At 35.3% G+C, this 22,647-nt stretch overlaps 1 protein-coding gene across 8 annotated transcripts in view; it reads right to left on the minus strand.

The window, feature by feature from the left end:
- Positions 1–379: 379 nt before the first annotated feature.
- PAN3 (poly(A) specific ribonuclease subunit PAN3) overlaps positions 380–22,647 on the minus strand; it is a 162,245-nt gene continuing 139,977 nt past the window's right edge. For 3 of the 8 annotated variants that reach the window (XM_036299361.1, XM_036299364.1, XM_036299359.1), the window contains 7 exons: positions 21,515–21,680; positions 20,308–20,398; positions 15,779–15,918; positions 13,150–13,279; positions 12,626–12,690; positions 5,963–6,101; positions 380–3,263 (listed from right to left, as the gene is read on the minus strand). In XM_036299361.1, coding sequence (XP_036155254.1) covers positions 3,123–3,263; positions 5,963–6,101; positions 12,626–12,690; positions 13,150–13,279; positions 15,779–15,918; positions 20,308–20,398; positions 21,515–21,680 — 872 coding nt within the window. In that variant the 3' untranslated portion in view covers positions 380–3,122. The remainder of the gene's footprint in view (positions 3,264–5,962; positions 6,102–12,625; positions 12,691–13,149; positions 13,280–15,778; positions 15,919–20,307; positions 20,399–21,514; positions 21,681–22,647) is intronic. The other 5 variants (XR_004966055.1, XM_036299360.1, XM_036299365.1 and 2 more) reach the window with 5 other exon arrangements.

Genomic DNA, 22,647 nt, shown 5'->3' on the forward strand with positions numbered 1-22,647 from the left:
GACCAAAAATACCTCCAAGACAGGAAGGAAATCATCAGCCTTTTAAATTCCTATCATTTGACAAATCATCTTTTTAATTTTTTTTTTTTTAATCTTCACACAAGGATATTTTTTCCATTGATTTCTGAAAAGAGTGGAAGAGAGGGAGAGAGATAAAAGGGAAGGAGGAGGGGGAGAGAGAAACATCAATGTGAGACCCATTGATTGGGTGCCTTCCCCACATGCCCCTACAGGGGCTTAGGAACCTGCAACTGAAGTATGTGCCTTTAACCGGGAATCAAACCTGTAACCCTTCGGTCCATGGGCCGACGATTTAACACTGAGAAACCCAGCCAGGGCCCAATCTTTTCAAATAAACTGGTAACAATAACAAAAGAGATGAGTTTCTTTCTGTAATTCTTTATTAAAAATACTGCTGTACACATAGAGACTGAAAACAGGATTAAAGATGAAAAACCCAATTTGGGATCATGACATTAGAACTTAACATACTGGTGCTTTTTAGGGAAGTTGTTGACATCCAAATCACAGAACCAAGGTCAAAAGCAAAATACAAAGGTACCCTCAAAAATATTTACAATGAAGTAAATACACTAACAGAATTTAAAATAGGTACAAAAATTTGAAATGACCAACGCTACATGATTTCAAGGGTTGTCCTTTCTGTGCTTTTAACTATCGTAACAGGAAGGTATGTAAGTTTACATCCTTAATTTGACTCTTCTCAAAGAATAAAATCTTCCTATTAAAAAGACTAACTTTTAGACAGCCTCTTAAATGGAATTACACTGTGGAAAAGAGGGCTCCCCCAAAAAACACCTAAGCAGAACTAGGAGTTCTATTGAAAACCATTCCCAATAAAAACTAAATGAAAAATAAATATAAAACAAAGCTTAAAAAATATGTATTGCCTGACACCAACTGTTTCCAGGCTGATGATATTTACTCATGAAAACATATGAGCTGTCTATGTTCTATATTCAAACCAAGTCCTGAGGTTACTAGGGGCTGAAGCAAACTAGCATTTATAACACAAACATTCTTGGGTTTGTGATTTGAACCTGCCTTGCAGAGGGGAGTTTGCTGGTCTATACAGAATGAGAAATTCAAGCCCTATTTTACCCCTGCCCTTCCTTAGCTTTCACAAAACATTGGTCCACAAATTAAATTTTCAAAAAGTTGCCAGACCCCAAAACGAAAATAGATGATCCCCTTTCATTTTCAAAGAAAACAATATTGGAAAAAATCTCCAGCCTGCTTATAAATTAAGCATTTCATATTTCTTCTAGAATACAAGTAGTTCTTTTTTGTACAAAAGAATTACAATATGATTTGTCAAAAAACATATAAAAAGACAGCTGCTCTTCTTCAAATACATGAGCTAATGATAAAAGACTTTTGCATGTTAATGTCTCCAAGTTCCTGTTCCTTTTACATAAAAAGAACATTACGGTGGCAAATGTTAATTATCATTTGAATATTAAACATTATGTTCTTTTAAAATCCATCCAGATCAAATGCAATCATTGATTTTCTTTTTAGCAACTGATGCTACCACAGGTGGACTCACTTGTTACAATGTGAGAAGCGTGTCTCTAGTCTTCAAAGCTTTCAGGTGAAGAGAGGTGCTTTTCCTTGATGCAAATCTCAAGGCAGAGAAAATCATTTTAAAGCTTATAAAAAGTGGACAGAGAAATATTAAAAACTTCTCTGAAAACTACAAATATGTATAATCATTAAAATTGAAAACCATAACATCGGTTGCAAGTGCTTGGAAGTCTTTCCTGATCTTTTGAGTTTCCACATTTTCTTCATAGTTGCTTGGTGAGCACCCAGTGCTAGTAAAACATTCAGTGCTGGGAAAGGAGATACAGTCTTCATTACTGTTTTTTAAGAAAGAAAATTCCTATGTATTTGGCAGTCTTCAGTATCAAAGTATAAGTATTTCATTAACTAGAAATTCCATGAATACACAAGTTTGGCGACAACTGCACGTCCAAATATTAAGAAAGGTTAAGAGGAGGAAAATTCCAAAGTTTTGAGATTGACTTATTCAGGAATATCCCACATATTATTATTAAAAGCACTATGACTTTGGGCTAAGCAGTGACTGCAAAGGCACAGCAGATTGTTATCTCTCCGGATTCAGGCTATAAAATGTCAGAAGCTCTTGATGCCAGACCACTGCTGTGTTTAGCTCATCTTCTGAACAGTGTCTCTGTGTCTGTATCCAGTGTAAAGTACCATAATAAAGCTGTGGTTTAAAGAACAAAACTTTATACAAAGAAAAAAGCAAACTTCAGTCCTTTAACACAATTTCTCAATTTTTTTTTCTATTTAAAAAAGATTGCATAAATGTAAATGTATCTGACTAGCAGGAAACATCTTTTTTACAAAAGGCTCTGGTTGAATTCGGAGCAAAAAGTTCTATGAGCTCCTTCTGTTACTGTTTATCCAATCTTTACAGAAAGGATTTAAATCAAGTAATAGGGGAATTTGTATCTAACAAAATTCACTGATATTTCTTTTTGTGTGTTCTTTAAAACAAAACAAAAATCTCAATTGGAACTAACAGTGGGTGGCATATAGAGCTTGCATACAATACTCTTTCAAGAATTATGCGCTACATTGAACTGTGAAATTATTTACCTGGTCCATTACATTATTCAGGGCAACCCATCCCCAAAAGGGCAAATTCTGCAACCCTCACTGACAAAAATGCTGTCCAGCATTGTTTCCAAAAAATATCCTTGCAAATAGATTCCCTTAATAAGTATACAATGTGGCAAAAGTTCAAAGATCAGAAAAAAGTCTTAAGAAAATTAAAATTAGTGCATATACAAGTGGAAAAAAACCAAAGCTGGAACATCAGTCACCTAATGGTGTTCCTTAATCTAAAATAAATTCTTCACAGATTTGGCCCCAATGGCAGCCACAGCTCTAGGATGATTGAAACATTCTTCCTTTCAAGTAACAGTGTACCTGATTGAAATGCAAGCAGCTTTGCTCATCTTCTGTTTGTTTCCCAGACGTGAAATGAGATGATGAAAAACAGTTCAGCTGTAGTGCAATTCGCTATAGGTTAAGCTCCTCAGCCATGTCCTGCGTGCTGTTAGCAAATACTACAACTGGCCATTGGCAGCTGCAATCAGTTCTTGAAAAGTGTTTTCAAAGCAGCGCTTTAAGTCACTGTAAGTCACCACAAGTACACTCTTCTCATCTCTGGAAATGAGGCTTATTTTTTCTGGCACACCAGCATCTAACTGAAACAGATACATTAAAAAATATGAAGTTCATACCTCACAGAAGATTATCTACCTTATCTACTTTAGGACAACACTTGGCAATGATGATAAACATTTAAAATTGTTACATTTGCTTCTGGATATACATATTTCATACCACCAATCAGTAGGTACACACTTTTAACTCAGACGCTTTTCACACAAATGCTGCCCTATTTCTCCCTATCTTTCATGCTTTTTCTAATTGCTTGTATTATATAGTATAACTTAATTATTCCCTCAATATCTCCCAACTTTTTTTGTATCACAATTACAGTACAATGAACATTTTCATCTAAACTTTTTCTTCTGTAGAATTACTTCCTTAGGAGACTTAAAAGTACACTGAATCAGAAAGTATGAGTAATTTTATAGCCTATCACATACAGCCAAATTGCTTTCCACAGGATTTCAGGCACCATAGCCTTATAAGTTGTACCAATTTAGCAGCAACTTCATATCAAATGAGTGCCTTGCTGTTTTAATTTACAATGTTATTAACATTACCAAATGCTTTCATATATTCACTTTTGTTATTTCCACCGTGTGAATGCCAGTTTAGTCTTTATCCACTGATCTATAAGGATACAGCATAGTATTTTAATGCGGTATCTATAAAATATAAATACTAATCCTTAGTCCATCAAAACAACTCATCTTGTCTTCACTTTATTTTTGTTAGTTTTTAATGTCCATTTTTCCTTCTTTTTTCATTTATTAATTCATTAAAAAACATTTAAAACTAATTCTGAAGACTCAAATTTAGAAATAACTTTAGCAGTTAATTTCAGTCATTTCCACCAGAATAAGCTATGTTAAGTTTTAATATCATCAATATGGCCATCCCTCCTTTTCAATTTATTACTCTCTTTTCCAAATTTAGAAAATTGTTACATTTCAGATTTGGGATAGATTTTATTTACTATTAGTTATTTTATGAAATGAAATTTCTTCAAATTTTCAATTATCTCCGCCTTATTCTATCAAATCTACTTGTCAGTGTTTATACCTGTTCTACAGTTTTAGTTATGGTACTTTGATACTACGGATAGTATCTTCTAAAATCTAATAGACTTATTCTTCTCTCATTGCTCAAGAAAAACATTTTCCCCTTAAGGGAAAAGGGCAAATGAATATATAAATCATATTGGATTAGTTTAATGGTACATCATACAGTTTTATTCTGTCTTAATGTAAGTTATTGACAATACTAAAGAGTTTTAAGGAAATTCAAACAAGACAAAGTAGTGCTTAAAAACAGATATTTTTCCTGGAGGGTTAACAATGTATGTTAACAGTTCTAAATGATGTGACAGAGCCGGTATTTTCTTCCCTAGTGCTTGTCATTTAGGGACAGTTGAGACCAGGACACAGCAAGTGTTTTCTATAAAGGGCCATTAGTAAATGCTTTAAATTTCAGGGCTACATACAACGTCTGTCACATATCCCTTTCTTGACTTTTTTTTTTTTAAAACAATCTTTTAAAAATATAAAAACTATTCTTAGCTCGAAGGCTATACAAAAAATGTCTATAGAATGAATTTGGCCTACAGGGCACAGTTTGCCAACTGATTTAGATATAAAGCTATACAAAGACTAGGATTTGCTTCTGGAAACCCATTCTAAGCTCTGTAATTCTAAGTAATCCATAAGGGAAATGCATTCCTTCCTTCCTCTGTAAATGGTCGGTCTCTTATTAGCCCTTTCAAAAACACAAAGTTCACCTCTCAAGTAAATTTATGATATATCTTCCACCTAATTTTCCATTTACAATGGCTGGGCCTACTGACATTACTAATATTGTGCTTTTATGATTTTAATACCCATAGTTAACAGTAAATGGACTCATAACATGCAGGACATTCAACTTGACTCAGAATGACTTAGAAGAAAGGAATTCAACTTTATAAAAATACTTAATCACAGAATTATTTTGCTGTTTTTCCACTCGTTTTATTTGATATAACAAAATAACATACAAATAAAATATAGTATAATGGGGTTGGGAAGGCAGTCATTTTGTGACATTTACCACAATAAAAAGACCCACAATGAACATTTTGGTGTTTAAAAAATCCTATTCTAAAAATTAAGCACAGCCCTGGCTGGATTGGCACAATTGGTTGGAGCAGCCGTGGGCAAACTACGGCCCGCGGGCCGGATCCGGCCCGTTTGAAATGAATAAAACTAAAAAAAAAAAAAAAAAAAAGACCGTACCCTTTTATGTAATGATGTTTACTTTGAATTTATATTAGTTCACACAAACACTCCATCCATGCTTTTGTTCCGGCCCGCCGGTCCAGTTTAAGAACCCATTGTGGCCCTCGATCAAAAAGTTTGCCCACCCCTGGGTTGGAGCATCATCCCATACATAAAAGGTCCCGAGTTTGATTCCCAGTCAGGGCACATACCTAGGTTGTATGTTTGATCCCTGGGATGCATACAGGAGGCAATCAATGGGTGTTTCTCTCTCCCTTACCCTCTCTCACTAAAAAACAATAAAAACATATATATCCTCAGGTGAGGATTTTTAAAAATTAAGACATCAAAAAATTAGTAATAAAATATCTTGTAGACTATAGACTACATCTTAATTTGAGTCTCTTAGTATTTGTAGAAAATACAACTCTACAAACTGTAGATAGCATTTATGTCTTAAAAATCCAGATACAAATTACCTTGTTAAGACAAGAAATGATATGACTGAGGTCAATCCAAGGAGCACCTGCTTCTGTCACCTGATGAAAAAGATGATCCCTAAAGAGTTTCAACAGATAACGGTCTCCGGTCTCTGACCAGGTAGGATCCTTCTGAAACCTGAAGAAGGTAATATTTTACCTCAGTAATTCATACTATATGCCACATGGCCGTATGTTTATTTTTCTGACTCAAAACTAGCTTTATTTTATTTTCTCCAAAAGTTATTTATTACCTCCAAAAGTTATAGGGAAGCTAAAAATTTTTTTTTTCATATTTTATGCTCATATTGCCCAGGTTCTTTATTTTTAAAATAATTTCATTTAACATGCAAGTATATGAATATTAGTTTCCAATTCTCAAGGGCAATCACCCCTTATACATCCCTATTTTAGAATAACTTTCTTATTTAAACCCCTATCATTAGATAAAATGGGGAAGAAGGAAATGTCTTTAGATATCTTTAGAAATAGGTTAAAGAGATTATCCTTTCCCCCCTCCCACCCTCAGATTACAGAGAAGAGAGAGATGGTCAGGTATGCTTTTACTGGTGAGCATAAAATAGAAACCTGTTTAGGAAACAAAAAGGGGGTAGATTTTGGTTTCCTACTCTCAAGTGATGATATGATGAAACTGTGCTGTGCCCTATGTTCATAGCAGCACAATTCACCATAGCTAAGATTTGGAAACAGCCTAAGTGCCCATCATCAGATGAGTGGATTAAAAAATGGTGGTACATCTACATAATGGAATACTACGCTGCTGTAAAAAAGAAGGAAATCAGAGGGAAGGCAGGGGGGGGAGGGGAGGTAGAGATCAATCAAAGGACTTGTATGCATGCATATGAGCATAACCAATGGACACAGACACTGGGGGGGGGAGGGGGGAGAGGGCATGTGCTGGGGGAGGGGCTGAAGGGGGAGTGGCCAGGGAGAGGCCAATGGGGGACAAAGAAGACATATGCAATATTTTAATCAATAAAAAATTTTAAAAAAAGAAAGTGTGCTGTGAAGAACTGGAGAACAGACCAGATTACCAGTTAGTTTTCAGCAGCCTTTGGAACTATGGTCCAGTAAGGAAAACAAACATTCAAATAACCAAAAAAAGTTGTAACTGCATATTTAAATAATGCAATTAAGAAAAAGAGATATAGTACAGAACAGAAACATGAATTCCTCTGTAAGACAAGGATAGCTTTCCACAGGAAGCAGTGGATGCTGTTCCCAGAGGAAGGATGCTCCTTAATCAAAGACATCAATATTTGCAAAGGATCATTTAAGAAACATAAGAAAGGTCAGTGTGGCTGGATTGGGTTGGATGAGAAAAGACTAGAAAGATAAAAAGGAGTACAAAGGGAGGGTTCGAGAGTAAGGACAAGGGGGAGAAAGAAAACACTAGGACAATGAGTGAGAGAGAAAAGAGAGAGGAGGAGAAAATTAAAAGCAAAAAAGGCAGATCTGAAGCAAAGATAAGAGGGGAGAGGTCAGATTATGCAGCGTTAGGTCATGTTAAAACATTAGTCTAAAAAAAAACATTAATCTGCATTCTAAGAACAAGGTGGGGGGCACTACATGGTTAAACACAATTATATGTGTGCTTTACAAAGATCATTCCAGGGACTTCCAATTAAAATTGATTAAACACACCCATTTATCTGTTTCCTTTCAAACCCCCACCAAATCTGTAATAAATGTCTTTAAAAGGGTGTAAACACACAAGAACAAAGGGATCAGGAGCAACAGTAGCAGATACACACACATATCACAGAAATTTGGAAGGTAGAAAGCAGAAGGTAAGTGGTATGACTTAGCAGAACTGAGCTATAACGCTATAGGGAGCACAAAAAGAGATCATCACAAGAAGCCAGTCATAACAGTGAGGCTCAGGGGCTGACGTTATTCGGTACTGCTTAAAGATCCCGGTGTGAACTGAGGCTGGAAACAACAGAGTAATAAAAGGTTCCATAAACAGCAAACAGTAAACCCATCTCTCAACCAGGAATCTTCCTAAAAAGGGTGCAGAGAGCATCTCCAGCCTCCAGTATAACAGGCAAAGCAGGAAATCAGGAACTGAGGAGTGATGGGTGAGACAATTTAACCAACACTTTCTCCCTCCTTGCCTTCCCAAACCTTGGCTATGGGGTTTATACTACAGAGAGAAGGTTGGAAGATTCTTTTCTGGATATGATGACCTGCCCAATAGAAATATGGACATTTGGAAGCCTACCAAAAAACCCCCACAAAAGTCATACCTAACAGTATCACACATTCTGCTTTGTCACAATTTCTGCCTCCATAAGGAGCTTCCCCATTAGTTTTTTAGGACCTCATTTTATTTATTTACTAGAGGTGCAGTGCACAAAATTCGTGCACTGGGGGTGGGGGGGGGTGGGGGTCCCCCCTCAGCCCAGATTGCAAGAGGGCACAGGCCAGGCCAAGGGACCCCACCATGCACAACTGGGGCGGGGGAGGGATGCAGGAGGTTAGCCAGCCAGGAAGGGACTGCAGGAGGACTCCAGGGCATGTCCAACCTGTCTCACTCAGTACTGATCAGCCAGACCCCAGCAGCAAGCTAACCTACTGGTCAGAGCGTCTGCCCCCTGGTGGTCAGTGCACATCATAGCAACTGGTCGACTAGTTGACTGTCTGCTCCCAGGTGATCAGTGCATGTCATAGCGAGCGGTTGAGTAGCCTTAGCATTTATTAGCATATTATGCTTTGATTGGTTGAATGGACGACCGGACACTTCGCATATTGGGCTTTTATTATATCAGATTTGTTTGTTTGTTTGTTTATATGATTTTAGAGAGGGAGAGAGAGAAACATCAATAAGAAACATTGATCAGCTGCCTCTTGCATGCCCCCTACTGGGGATTGAGCCCACAACTCAGGCATGTGCTCCCATCAGGAATTGAACCAGCAACCTCTCAGTGCATGGGACAATGCTTAACCAACTGAGCCACACCAGCCAGGGCTAGGACCTCATTTTTAGTATAAATGGACAGCCAAGCATCAAAAATGCTTTGGAGAATAAAACAAAGCAAAGCAAATTCTTTCCTATGAGATATTGCAGGAAACAAAAAAACTTAAAACCAAAAATTTCTAATTGACAGCCTCAGAGAAACCAAAATTAAATGCTGTAAGAGAGAAACAGAGTGCTAAAAGTTCTTGAAAATTAAAAATGATAGCAGAAATTTAAAAACTGAAAGAAAAACTAGGAAAACATTTCATTTTAGACAAAATAACGAGATAATTGCCTAGAAAGAACAAAAAGATATGATACAGTAAACAGAAGACAATATTAGAAAATCAGTTGCAAAGTCTAACATCTGAACAACGGGAATTCCAGAAAGAGATAAGAAATTATCAAAGAAACAAAGACTACAAGTAAAGAACATAAGTTTCCAAGATGAAAAGGGCTCATGTGTTGATTCAGCAGAATGAATTAAACACTCACACCAAGACACATCAGTATGAATTTCTGAACATCAGTGATAAAGACCCTAAAGCATGGTGGGGAAGGGAAGGATTTGGAAAGAAAATGGCTTTAAATCTGTCTAGAAGTTAAAAAGACTATGGAGCAATGCCTCAAATTCTGACTGAGATAATCACTCCTATAACTCAGCTATATACTACTAGAGGTACTAGTTAATACGAATCACTCAAGAGGAATTAAAAGTATATAAACTAAAAAGGAGGAAATATAACTAACAATACTTGAATATTTGACCATATATCAGAAAACCCAAGAGAATCTACTGAAAAACTGTAAGATAATAGGGCATAAAATTTATAGGAATCTATTATTTTCATGTATATTTGGTAACAAGCAGTCCAGAAGACAAAATTTGGGGAAAACTCCCAATTATAATAACAGTAAGAAAAAAATACCTAAGGATAAACTTCTGGTGATATAACTATATAAAGAAGTAAAAAAAAATTCAATGACATGCCATTATCTTGGTTAAGAGAACTTGTCATCTAAAAAACAAATGGTCCTCAAGTTTATTAATAAACCTAATATGTTATATTCTCAATAAAAATACCATCAGGTTTATTGATTTGTGTGTTTTTTTTAACTAAAACAAGCTAATTATAGAATTTATACAAATTACTAAATGGTGTTAGAAAAACAATAAAACAACACAAAATAAAATGGACATAAGAAAGAACTAGCACTATTAGGTTTTAAAATGTCAATCATTAAAACATTGTAAAAGATGCTGCCTTAAACTAGTGGGGAAAAGCTAGACTAGTCAATAAATAGTTTTTGGACCACTGGGTAGTCTTCTGGGATTCATACTTTACATCCTATAGAAATCCCAAATATATAAATAATTTAATATTAAAAAAAAGAAACTAAATATTCTAGAAGAAACCATGAAATAATTCCTTCATAATCTTACAATGGAAAAGATCTGCGTAACTATGACTCAAAATCTAAAGGCATAAAGCAAGTTTCATCAATTAGACTACATATATAAATGCCTGCATGGGAAAAATTAAGCAGTCAAAATAAAAATAAAATAAAATAAAATAAAAACCACAGGGCAAATCTCTCTCAATCCTATATGTCACAGAAACCAGACAATCCAATTAAAAATAATAATGAGCAAAGGACAGAAAAGAACAAAAATGATCAAAAACATAAGATTGCCAATATGCTCATTAAGAATGAATGAATGAATGAAGAAAGAAAGAAAGAAAGAAAGAAAGAAAGAAAGAAAGAAAGAAAGAAAGAAAGAAAGAAAACAGATAAATAAATAAATAAGGGAAATAAGCCAATCCGAGAAAGTCAAGTATTACATGATCTTATTCATATGTGGAATCTAGTCAACAAAATAAACTGATGAACAAAATAGATCCAGAGACATAGAAGCATGGAACAGAATGCAGTATCTGAGAGAAGGTGGGGGAGGGTCGGTGGGTGGGAAGCTATCAAAGAACTTGTATGTACATATGCATAACCCATGGACACAGACAACAGGGTGGTGAAGGCGTGGAGCAAGGGGCAGGGGCAGGCTAGAAAGAGTCAATGGGGGGGGGGCCATATGTAATACTTTCAACAATAAAAATTTTTTTAAAAAAGAATAAAATACAAACTAAAACTGCATTTATCAAGTTGACAAAAATCCAAAAAGTTTGAAAAAAGTATTGTTAGTGAAAGACTCCCGTGCATTGTAGACCTTCTGTAATAGCTATCAAATTACAGGGACATTCCCACTGACCTATCACAACTGGACCTCTATTTATGCACACACAAAATTAAGTGAGTCCCTACAACATTGTTAATACTGGCACAAAAGACTGAAAACAATCCAAATACTCATCAATAATAACTAGAGAAATAGTACATCCATAGGATGAACTATTAAATGGACATAAATTATGAGGAAGCATAGCATATTTGGTTAAGAGCACAGACTGTGAAACCATACTGCCTGGATTTAAATCAGGCTCATATACTTATTTTGTGGTCTTGGACAAGGTATTTACCTCTCTATGTCTCAATTCTCAGTTGAATGGGGTACTAACAACATCTGCATCACAGGGTTGTTATGAGGATTATGTTGTCATATTTGTAAACCATTGACAATAATGTTTAGAATACACTAAACATATCCATGAACAAAATGATTTCCAAAATACATTGTTATGAGAAAATAAGCCATATACAAAAAAAGCAATTGTGTGGTTTATAATTTGTATAATAATAAAAGCATAATATGCTAATTAGACAAGATGGCCAAACGACCTTCCAGACGACATTCCAGAAGAAGCCGGGGCTGCGGGCTGCGAGGGCCGAGGCAAACCACCAAGGCAAGCTGCCGCGGCTGCGAGGGCCAAGCCCCTTGCACAAATTTCGTGCACTGGGCCTCTAGTTTAAAAATAAAGAGATAAGTGCCAGAAGAAACATAGAGTTCCTAAAATGTGGTTCAAAATAGTCATGTTGTCTTTATTTAGAAAAAAATTAGCAAAAACACTAAGTCTTTTAACCTTGAAGAAATATAAGTAAACTTGAATTCTGTGGTCAAAAAATCCCTCAAGCGAAGACATTTATCTATTTCTATGAACAAAGGTGACATTCCTGAACTGTAACTTACACTGTAGTCACAATAGCTGTGATACTGCCTTAGCTGTCTTTGACAGTTAAGCAGTTCAAACATCAATTCTGCTTCTTTCTTGAACATATGATTAACTTACAAATGAGGCAGAACTAAATGACAAATAATGTAAGACGGTGATAGCACTGATATGAAAAAGAAGGTAAGAGACATGCAACAATTAGAGATTTCTGAAATCTCTAACCTAACCTGAATTGACCAAGCTTCAAAACGGAGACAGGGTTAAAGCAGTACTGATCACCATCAATTGTCCACTTATGTGCAAACCGCACTGGAGATCTAACACAGAATATTTTCTTTATGTATGTATGTATGTGAAATTCTTAAGGACAACCATGCCTAGGCTGTAGTTTAAAAACAACACCCTAATTAATGATTAACAATAGGCTTAAGGTCACTTCACATGAGAATTTTTCCCTTTTCCAAATAAAACCAGTTAAGGATAAGGTATGCCCAATCTTTATTATGCAAAACCATGCCCTTGATTGAAACCGTGTTATAAAATACTGTAAATCCTTACTCCGGCCTCTCATTGATTGTTCCCAATTTTGCTAGAAGCCTAAACAGTCTTCCATTTTGAACCTCCTATAAAACATTTTAAAAAGAGACAGAATATTAATATTCCAGCTAACTGAATATAAAAGCAAAAGTTTACAAAAATTGGCATCCCGCACCAATATTACCTTTAACCAACAAATCCTAATATTCCAACCTTCTGGTTATACTTTTAAATACAATGTGCCCATGCCATTCAATAGTAATACTCAAAATTATACTGCTGGTCATTTTTAAAAGTTTTGTTAAAATAATTCACGTGAAAAAAAAATCAAGATTTTTTGTCAAATGAATGTAGTAAGGCCATGAACAAAAAGAAGAAAACAAATGCCACATAGGAAATTAAAATACTAATCATTAAGTTTGGGCAAAAATATGTGCAATCTTAGCCAACTATGCATTATATTCTGCACAATAATTAGTATGCTTTTTATTGATTTATATACAGAGATGCAAGCCTGTATACAGGCTCTTAAATGCACTCTTTACCTTTGCAAGGTCCTCCTCTATGACATCATTTCTCATTTGAGCAGCATCCAACTGAGTATAAAATCGAGCACCGATCATGGGCATGATGTCATTAACACTTCGCATCCTGTTCTGATCAGTCAACAGATACCTACCCAACATACAGAAGAATTACTTGAATGCCAAACATGCAATTTGAAAAACAACATGACCCACAAGCGTGTAGCTACCATTGCTGCTATCATATCAGTGCGCACAAATTTGAAAACATTTTTTCATGCAAGTCAAGTTCACTTTTCTCTGGAAAATCTTAAGAGCCAATGGAGAAAACTGTAAACGTGTCTCTTTCTCTGCATTTTTAATTTTTATTATGAAAATGAGAAAGGAAAATTGAATAGAGTTATACTTACCATTTCCATTCTCAAAACCTTCTTTATAATAGTGAGAGATGAAAAGATTGCTACACATTTTTTTGGAGAGGTGAAATAGGGGTTGGCTGTAAGGGTTCCTCAACAATAATTTCTGAAACTAAACCTGGGTCTTCAATTTTGATAAATCAAACGAGCCTCAGCTTTTTAGGAAGCTGTCCTCTGCTCTGCAACTTCATTTACCAGCTGTCATGGTATATTTATTTCTGAGAAATCTTCATGCACTAATACACATCAGAAGAGACCAATTAAATTTCTTCTATTGTTACAACTAAGGCAGAAAAAAATCTGTTTCAAAGGGCCACCTTCTAGAACACAATAATTAATCACCTATTATTGCTCATTCTGATAGGTAAGCCATTTCCTAACCCTTCTCATTAAAGAAGCCTCCACTCATTCACTCTCTGCTTAAACTTGTCTTATTTTCTTCATAGGGTTTATCATTATCTGCAAACATCTTATTTGTTCACATGTTTATTAACTCCTCCCCATTAAGGTGGAAGCTCCAGAAGATGAAAATTTTATGCATCTGGTCAAAGCATCTTTAGCATCTGGCATATAGCAGGCATTCTTTTGTTGAATAAATGAATGGTTACATTCATGTGGATAATCAAATATCTTACCTATTCATCTCGTAATTACTGACATATTTACATCTAACTACTCATTTTACAAGCTACATGACTTTGGCAAGTTACTTTACCTCTCTATGTCTCAGCTTTGCCACCTTTAAAATGGAGCTAATAATGGTACCTAACTCCTAGCATTTCGGAAAGAATTAAGAGACTTAATTCATATCAATCAGTTTGAAAGTGCCTGATACATGGCTTACTGCTCTATAAATGTTAGTTACTGATTAATATTAAAGTATGACTTTTGCTGATTCATTTTTTAAGGAAAATTTCAAAATTTACATGAGTAGAGAAAATTACTAAATCTCCATGTACCCATCACCCAGTTTCAAAAACTGTTAATGTACGGCCAACTCTGTTACATTTATATTCGTTACTCTCTCTTTTTTAAGAGGAAACTTTGGAGATTATAACTTGAGATTAGAGACATCCTCGGTGCTGCACACTAAGGCCAGGAATCACAGTTGTGGTCACATATGAAGCAAATATTTTCACTTAAAAGAGAAATCATCTTATTTGATTATTAACAGGAAACAGGTATCACTGGCTCTGTCACAAAGACACTTATGCCAATGTAACAAAGCACAGGTGAGCAGCCCCATCCTCCATCCCTCAATTTCATACCCCAAGGCCAGTCCAAAAACAAATGGGATCATCCAGGGCTACAAGAAAAATCAGAAGAAACAGCTGGAAGCTAAAGAGAGACTGAAAAGGATCTATAAGCTCTAACTGCTTCTAGAACATAATAGGATAAACTGCAATAGAGACTTCCTATTCCTAGCATGTGTTCTCTAGAATAACTTATAATAAGGGTTGTCTGGAATTTCCAAATGTTAGAGGTATCTGGGACAGGGAGCAGTCCTTCTGTGATGACAGTAGTCCACAGTGGGTTTTTCTTACGCCAAATTTATTTCAAACCGGCACACAAGGATTCCTTGGAGTTTGAAGATACTGGAGAAGCATAGAGACCTTTACATATATGTTTTCTGGAATGGATGTTCTGGCCATAGAGTATATAACTGAATCATACCTGAGGTTTATTTATGAAAGCTTTCACAAAGATAACGACCACTCTCTAGAGCAGTAGTCAGCAACCGGTGGTCCTTGGACCACTGGTGGTCCATGAGGTCCAAAAGGTTGGCGACTGCTGCTCTGGAGCAGCACTAATAGAACTGAGATGATGGAAATGTTCTATGTCTACACTATCCAATATTAGCCAGGAGCTACAAATGGCTTTTGAGCTCTTGAAAAGTGGCTAGTGAAACTGAAGAACTAAATTTTATTTAATTTTAACAAGCTTAAACTTAAAAGGTCATATGTAGCTAGTAGATACCAATGCAGCCTTAGAGGGTACCCTTTGGCAAAATGTTTAAAACATCAGTAACTGATTTAAACACACTGGTTTATAAATTTATTCCAAGAAATATATACTTAGCAATAAAAATAAATTACAAGTTGCTTAATTGTGTTTTGCCTGATTTTAAATAGCAGTCAGTAAAATAAACAGAATCACTATTAAAAGGCCCTTATGAAACAGCTGTCTTATCTCATATGACCATTATACATGTTCAATTGTATATTAAAACTTACAAAATCAGGTTCTTCAGGTCAGAAGAGTAGTTGATTGTCACCAGTTCCATGGCTTTCTGTAAATTCTCTCGCTGAATTCCTGCCAAAGAGTTGCAAGCCAAAGCCAACACAACTTTTCCTAATGATATCAGATCTGCTTGCTGACATGGAAGAATAAATATATCTTTTAATTTTTATTTTAAAAGTACAAATTTAATACACTCACTATTGCCTGCATGGAAAAAGTACTTATACAAAGAAGCTGCAGAGGGGTCTCAAATATTAATGATCATCAGAATGAGATGGGAGCTTATCAAAAAGAATTTCTGAGCCTCTCCACCAGAGATTCTCATTCAATAGGACTGAAAAGAGGTCCAACATTTTTAAAGCATCCAGGTAATTCTGATGAATGTAGTTCTAGAGCTACACTGTAAAAAACATTACTCTAAAAATTTCACATGCCAACTACAGAACTACTGCCTTAAATTTTTAAAAAATTACTTAAATAGAGCTGATACTCTTACTATTATAAGAAATTTAAGGCTGGTTATTATACACTTGCTTTTACTCTGATCATTGCAATTTATGATATGCACTTTCTCATTTTCCATGATGCCTAAAACATAGTGTGTACTTGAAAATTTACTTGAAGAAAACTTATTCCATTATTCCAAACACAACATCAGCCATTACCTAATTTTTCATGTACGTTCTTTAGGACACTGAAAATACTGCCAACCCAATGATATCCCATCTGTTGATGTTCTAAACAGACAATTATATTCCCACCGTAAAAGATCTTTGAGCTCCCTAACCACCTACTTTCCCACAGGTTTTTCTTTTTTTTTCAAATTTACTAGTCTGAGGCCTTTCTTCTGAAAGGATTTTCAAAAAACAGCTAGATGAATTGAGGTGAGCTCTCCGTTACCTATTATAACTCCAGCAAACAAAATGGTCACCTCAAGAGGCCCTGCTTGGCAGGTAACTATTAATAAGCACATGCCTGAGAGAATGGAGCAGCTCAGAGTTAAGTGAAATTATCTAAAGTAATTTCTACAGAAAACTTCTATAAATCTTCAAAATCTGAGATCTCATCTGAATTATTAGATATATGTTCATCTGCTGAATATTGGTTTAGTATAAGGAGTTTTCAAACTTAGCTATAAATTAACATCATCTGAGGAGCTTAAAAAACAAACAAAAAAATCACCCAGTGGCCATCCCCTCATCTCAGTTCTGATGTCATTAGTCTGGGGTAAGATCTAGACATTGGTATTTTTCAATGCTTCTACAAGAGATTCTGATATGCAGCCAGGGTTGAAACCTACTGGTTTTGTGGAATGTTTATAATGGTATATTTGTGACATCAGGGGAGTATTTCAAGGCAATCACTAATGAAACTTTAACACTATATAACTATCCTTAGCAACATTCTACCCAAATAATAAAGTATAAGAGGAAGTTAAACTCCATTACTAAAATAACATGAAAAAGTTCAAATTTAAAAATTTATCCCAAACTAACATTTATGAATCTGACACTGTGAACATAAGATCCCTTAATCTGTGGAAAAACTGATTAGAAAAACAAGCTACTTTGAATCTGTAAGAACAAGAGATACCAAGAATGCATGCCAGAGAAACTGTCTGGAACTTCATTAGAGGTACAGAGTTAGGAGCCAGGGAAGAAGGGAAGGTGGCATGGGGAAAGGTCACTGCTGCCATCGTTTTCTTTCTTTCTCTGGAGGGCACTGCAGTGAACAAACTCAAGAAGGATTCCCCTCAGTCATTCTCAAGATCAAGTAAACATTCCAAATTACACTAAATGAAATCATAAATCAGTGCATGTAAATACTAACTGGAATTTTCTCTAAGTGTTGTAATCCATTGTCGTCAGCAAAGCACACTGAAGGTTATTTATCAAGTATGTGAGCAGCATGTACCAACACACAACCTTCCAACCCTTAAAACAGTAGAATTTTCAGGTTAGCTCCACTCTGAATTGATGCTGTAACTACACCTCCCACTTAGAACATCCCATTAATCCCTAACACAAGAAAGGAAAACAAAAGTCCAAGAGAACTGAAGGACTGATGGGTTTAAAGAATAGTAGCATCTGGCTTAAGTACTTCCTACCACCATTCTAAAACTGACCAAAGGTAGGAGTATTCACTTTAGAAATAAAATGTACATGTCACATAATCCAGATTAAATGAGAACTATTTTTTAAAATAAAAGACATTAATCAAGTCCTGCTTAATTAAGAAAATTAACATGATAAAAACTCTGTAACTCTCCTTTCCTTATTTCCCAGCTAAATAATTTTCCAGTTGTTATTTTGCTTCTTACCTCCATCTGGTTTTCCCCCCATTTGTTGAATTCTGGAGGTTTTTCCCCCCAACTCATTTTCAGTTTCTTCCTGATTCTTGATTTCTTGATTTTTCTGATTCTATCTATGGCTCTACTTATGTCCATTTTACTGAAAGTCAGTCTCTATTCACGTGTCTGAAACAGACTATGAAAAATAGACTACAAGAAACAATGTACTCCTTTCTCATGTGCCCTCTTCGCTATAAAAATCACAATCCCCTTTTTGGAACTATTTTTAATTCTCTCCATTACCTTACTAAAAGCTGTATGAAAAATCTTCCACACATATATACCAACCCCCCCCAAAATAAAGAAAACCTGATATATCCTTTACTGCTGAAGATAAAGGGATGGTGACAATAGGTTGAAAGTAGCCTGAGTTTATGAATTAAGGCAGTTGTTAATTTATCAATTGCCCCAAATGCTTACTTAAAAGTTATTTGTAACTCTGGGATTACTTTTCTTATGAAGAATTGTTTTTCAAGGTTAGCTTCACAACTTGCAACATAACTGAAGTAGTGTACATTTGCAAAGAAAAAAGTGGGAAATAATATTGTTGTGACACTAACGGGGGAAAAAATATCAACCTTTATACTAGTAATTAAAATAAAAAGAAACTCTTCAGACTAGAGAAGAATAAGGAAATACTGTAAGGCTATTTTTTTTTAAAGGCTATTTTTTAAAATGTAGACATGAGGTTTCCAAATACTTGCAATAGAGACTGATGGCACTAGTTCTAAATTTATCTTCCAAAGTTTAATATTATTTTCCTGAATATACGAAAATCACTAGTATTTTTAATAGCCAATAATCAGTCACTTTTAGGAGCACAACAAATTATAAAGAACAATTTTCAGAGCCAATTAGTTAGTCAATAAATATAAGACAGAAGATAAGGAAAGTAAGTAAGAAACAACCATTCTAGATTTAAAAAATAAAAAAAGAGGGAGCAAATCTCTTAGGCAGAAAGGAAGCTGCTGCCATTGAAAAGTAGCCACACAGTGGCCACTAAGTGGTGTGACCAACCAGGAGAGGTTGGCTACTATTGAGGTTAGGTGGGCACAAGTAGAGCAGAAGACATGAAAAGTCTGCATACAACTAACTGAATGTGATGAGGAGCTCCAACTCTTTGGGACTGCACTGCCTGTGGTAAGAGAAGGCCATGCATGAATTGGAATACTAAGCACTACATAGACTCTACTTCTCAGTCTGTTCTTTCCTTTTTGTTCTGAAATTTTGTCTTATGATAAAGTGAACTGAAACCTTTCAAGATTTAAACAAAAAATGTTGAAATGAGAAGGACAATGAGAAGGTGAGGTATCCTTGTTTTTCCATGTAATAAGAAGATATTCTATCTCATATCAACTTCTGTAAGTTAATAAATGTTCATAAACACACAAAAATTTTACACAAAAAGAACACTGCCTTAAAATGACAGTTGAATAGCCTCCGAAAAAATGTATTGTAATACAAACTGAATGATCTGAAACATACTTTAAATAGCCACGTCACTTGTACAAAGTAATCAGGCAAAAGCAGCTACATTTAACACTCCTTGCAGAGATAGGTTCATATTCTACACCTTAAGATTAATCAAGAAAAAAGAAATAAAAAGCTAAGTACATAATGGGACCTAAGTTCAAACTATTATTATGAAGTAATACTATAATCAAATTCTGATAATGTACAAGAAGTGACGGTATTTGACTAAGCAAAAGAAAAAAAAATTACTTAAAAAATGGCAATCAACACTATTTCTTTGAAAATATTTCTAAAATTTTCAGATTGTTAGTGGGACAATTATTCTAAAAGTAAAAAAGACAAAAAGTAAACTCTCCTTTAATGTAATTCATTCAACTGACCAATTAATCTGTTTTAATTCTGCTGAGGACAAATATCCTAATCACATAAATACATTTTCATTTGAACAGCTAGAGTCATTAATTCTGTATATTCCAACTTATAAGGGCTCTACACTAAATACATTAGTGATTAAGAAACCCATGTTCAAAGTTTGCATAAAAATCACCCAGAATAAATTAAAATCTACACTTAAAACCCTGAAATACTTTAAAATAAACAGAATTTGTCTTAAACACACACACACACACACACACACACACACACACACACACACAACAAAGAACCAAGCTGTACATATTCATGTTAATTTTTACTCACCTGGTATTGAGCCATTAATGCCAATGGATTATTATTCTGGCTGTTATCAAATGTTAAGACATCAAATACACCAACACAATTTACTCGCAACCTTTAAAGATCAGAGATTTAAAAAAAATAATTAAAATGAGATTTTAAAAATTACATATTAGTGGAAATTTATCATTTCCTATAATATTTGGAAGAACCTCAGAATATTATCTACTCTAACCTTCTGTCCTACTCCCATATAGCCTCTACTAATCACCATTTTAGAGATGAGAAAATTAAGGCTCAAAGATATTAAGGTATTAAAAGTTAGTAACTAATAAAGCCAGGACTATAACTCATATCTTTGACTACCAGCCCAGTGTTCTTTCCACTGTACCAAGCTGCTTCGTTCATGTAAAGAGCACTACTTAGCTTCCTAACACTTCCTGAAGATATACTAGCCAATATTGGAAGCATCTTACATGTATTAATTCATTCAATCCTCTCAATCATCTTATGAGACAGGTACCTTAAAATGTAGAAAATGGTGAGGAGAGTACCCGTCTCATTAGGTTACTGAACACAATGAAGTTAAGGTACTTGATCAGGGTCATAAAGACAGCAACTAACAGAGCCAGGAAGCTAAGTCAACTGGTACTACATCTAGAGCTCTTCATACTACACTGCTCAAGCCAATTCTCAAATGAAACTCAAATGAAACTCTGCTGAAGTTAGAGTCTGTCTACATAACTGTCAGTGGTTCTCAAAGCATATGACCCAATCAGTAGCAACAGCATCAACTAGGAACTTGGTTGGAAATGCAAACTCTCAGGCCCTGCTCCATATTTACTGAATGAGAACTCTAGGTCCAAGTTTGAACCCAATAATATGTGATAAATAAAAACCCCCCCCAGGCAATTCTGATTCAAGCTAAAATGTGAGAATCACAGTTGTACAAAGAAAAGTTGTGTTGATATTACTTATATATCCCCCCAACCCTAACCATACATACCTCCAAACCCTTACAAGATTCTTGGTTAATAACCAGGCTTTTTTTTTTTTTTTAAGAATTCAACTTTTTTTTTTTTTTTAAATTACAAATGAACTCAAAAGTCACAGCAATTCTTCTGGATGGAATATATGAAAAGGTAAAATTAAAACAAATCATCATGCTTTGTTTAAAACCGGTCATAAGTTAAATGCACAATAAAGAAGCCAAAACTCAAAATGCTAGTACCTTGTTTTGCCAGTTATCAGAATCTTTGTTGGGTCCATAACTCGACATGCCAAACCTGCTGTGTGAATGGTACGCAGTGCAGAACTCAACTGGACAATATATGCCCAAATAAGAGATTCTGGCAATAATCCAGCATGCTGTCTGGGCAATGGTCCATCATGTTGACCTATAAAGCAAATAATAATTTCAAAAACTTAAGTAATCAACTAAAAGACTAAAACATTCAAACCAAAATTAACAGAAAATTCACTTATATTCATGGTATAATTTGTCAATTTATACATATGTATACATGTAAAATTTAAGTTTAGTCTATAATTAAGGGACAAACCCCGAATTTCCCAATTTGAGATTATCCTATATAATAAAAGGCTAATATGCAAACTGACTGAATGGCAGAACGACTGGTCGCTATGATGCACACTGACCACCAGGGGGCAGACGCTCAACGTAGGAGCTGCCCTCTGATGGTCAGCGCGCTCCCACAGGGGGAGTGCCGCTCAGCAAGAGCGGGGCTCACGCCTGGCGAGCACAGCTGTGGTGGCAGGAGCCTCTCCCACCTCCGCAGCAGCACTAAGGATGTCCAACTGCCGCAGGGAACGGGCCTAAGCCATCAGTCAGACATCCCCCGAGGGCTCCCAGACTGAAAGAGGGCACAAGCCAGCCTGAGGGACCCCACCCCCGAGTGCACAAATGTCGTGCACTGGGCCTCTAGTACCTTTATTATTATTAGCAACAGAGCTCTCACTGAACTGTTCTTTTCTGTGACCACTATAATTACTAAACAATAAACAAAAATTATTTTAAAAATATGTATTTAATTGTGAACCATATAAATATAAATCTGATTAAAAACAGAAACTGTAGATATTGTTATTTTACTTAAAATATGGATAATTCTACCTTATATTATTGTTCAGGCATGTGAGACCTGTTCATTCTGTGGCTTAAGGAAAATAAAAGTCTCTACCATAATTTATGCTGAATGTTTTCTTATTCTCCTTATACTGCTCGGTCATTTCAGTTAGATATGATAACATCCAATTTATAAAGACACGAATATAAAACACTAAATGTCATTTATGTGTAAAGTTAAAACACAAAAATATCTGGTCTACCATAAAGAGTCATCA

Source organism: Myotis myotis, unplaced genomic scaffold, assembly GCF_014108235.1.
Source record: "Myotis myotis isolate mMyoMyo1 unplaced genomic scaffold, mMyoMyo1.p scaffold_m19_p_3, whole genome shotgun sequence".
NCBI lineage: Eukaryota > Metazoa > Chordata > Mammalia > Chiroptera > Vespertilionidae > Myotis > Myotis myotis.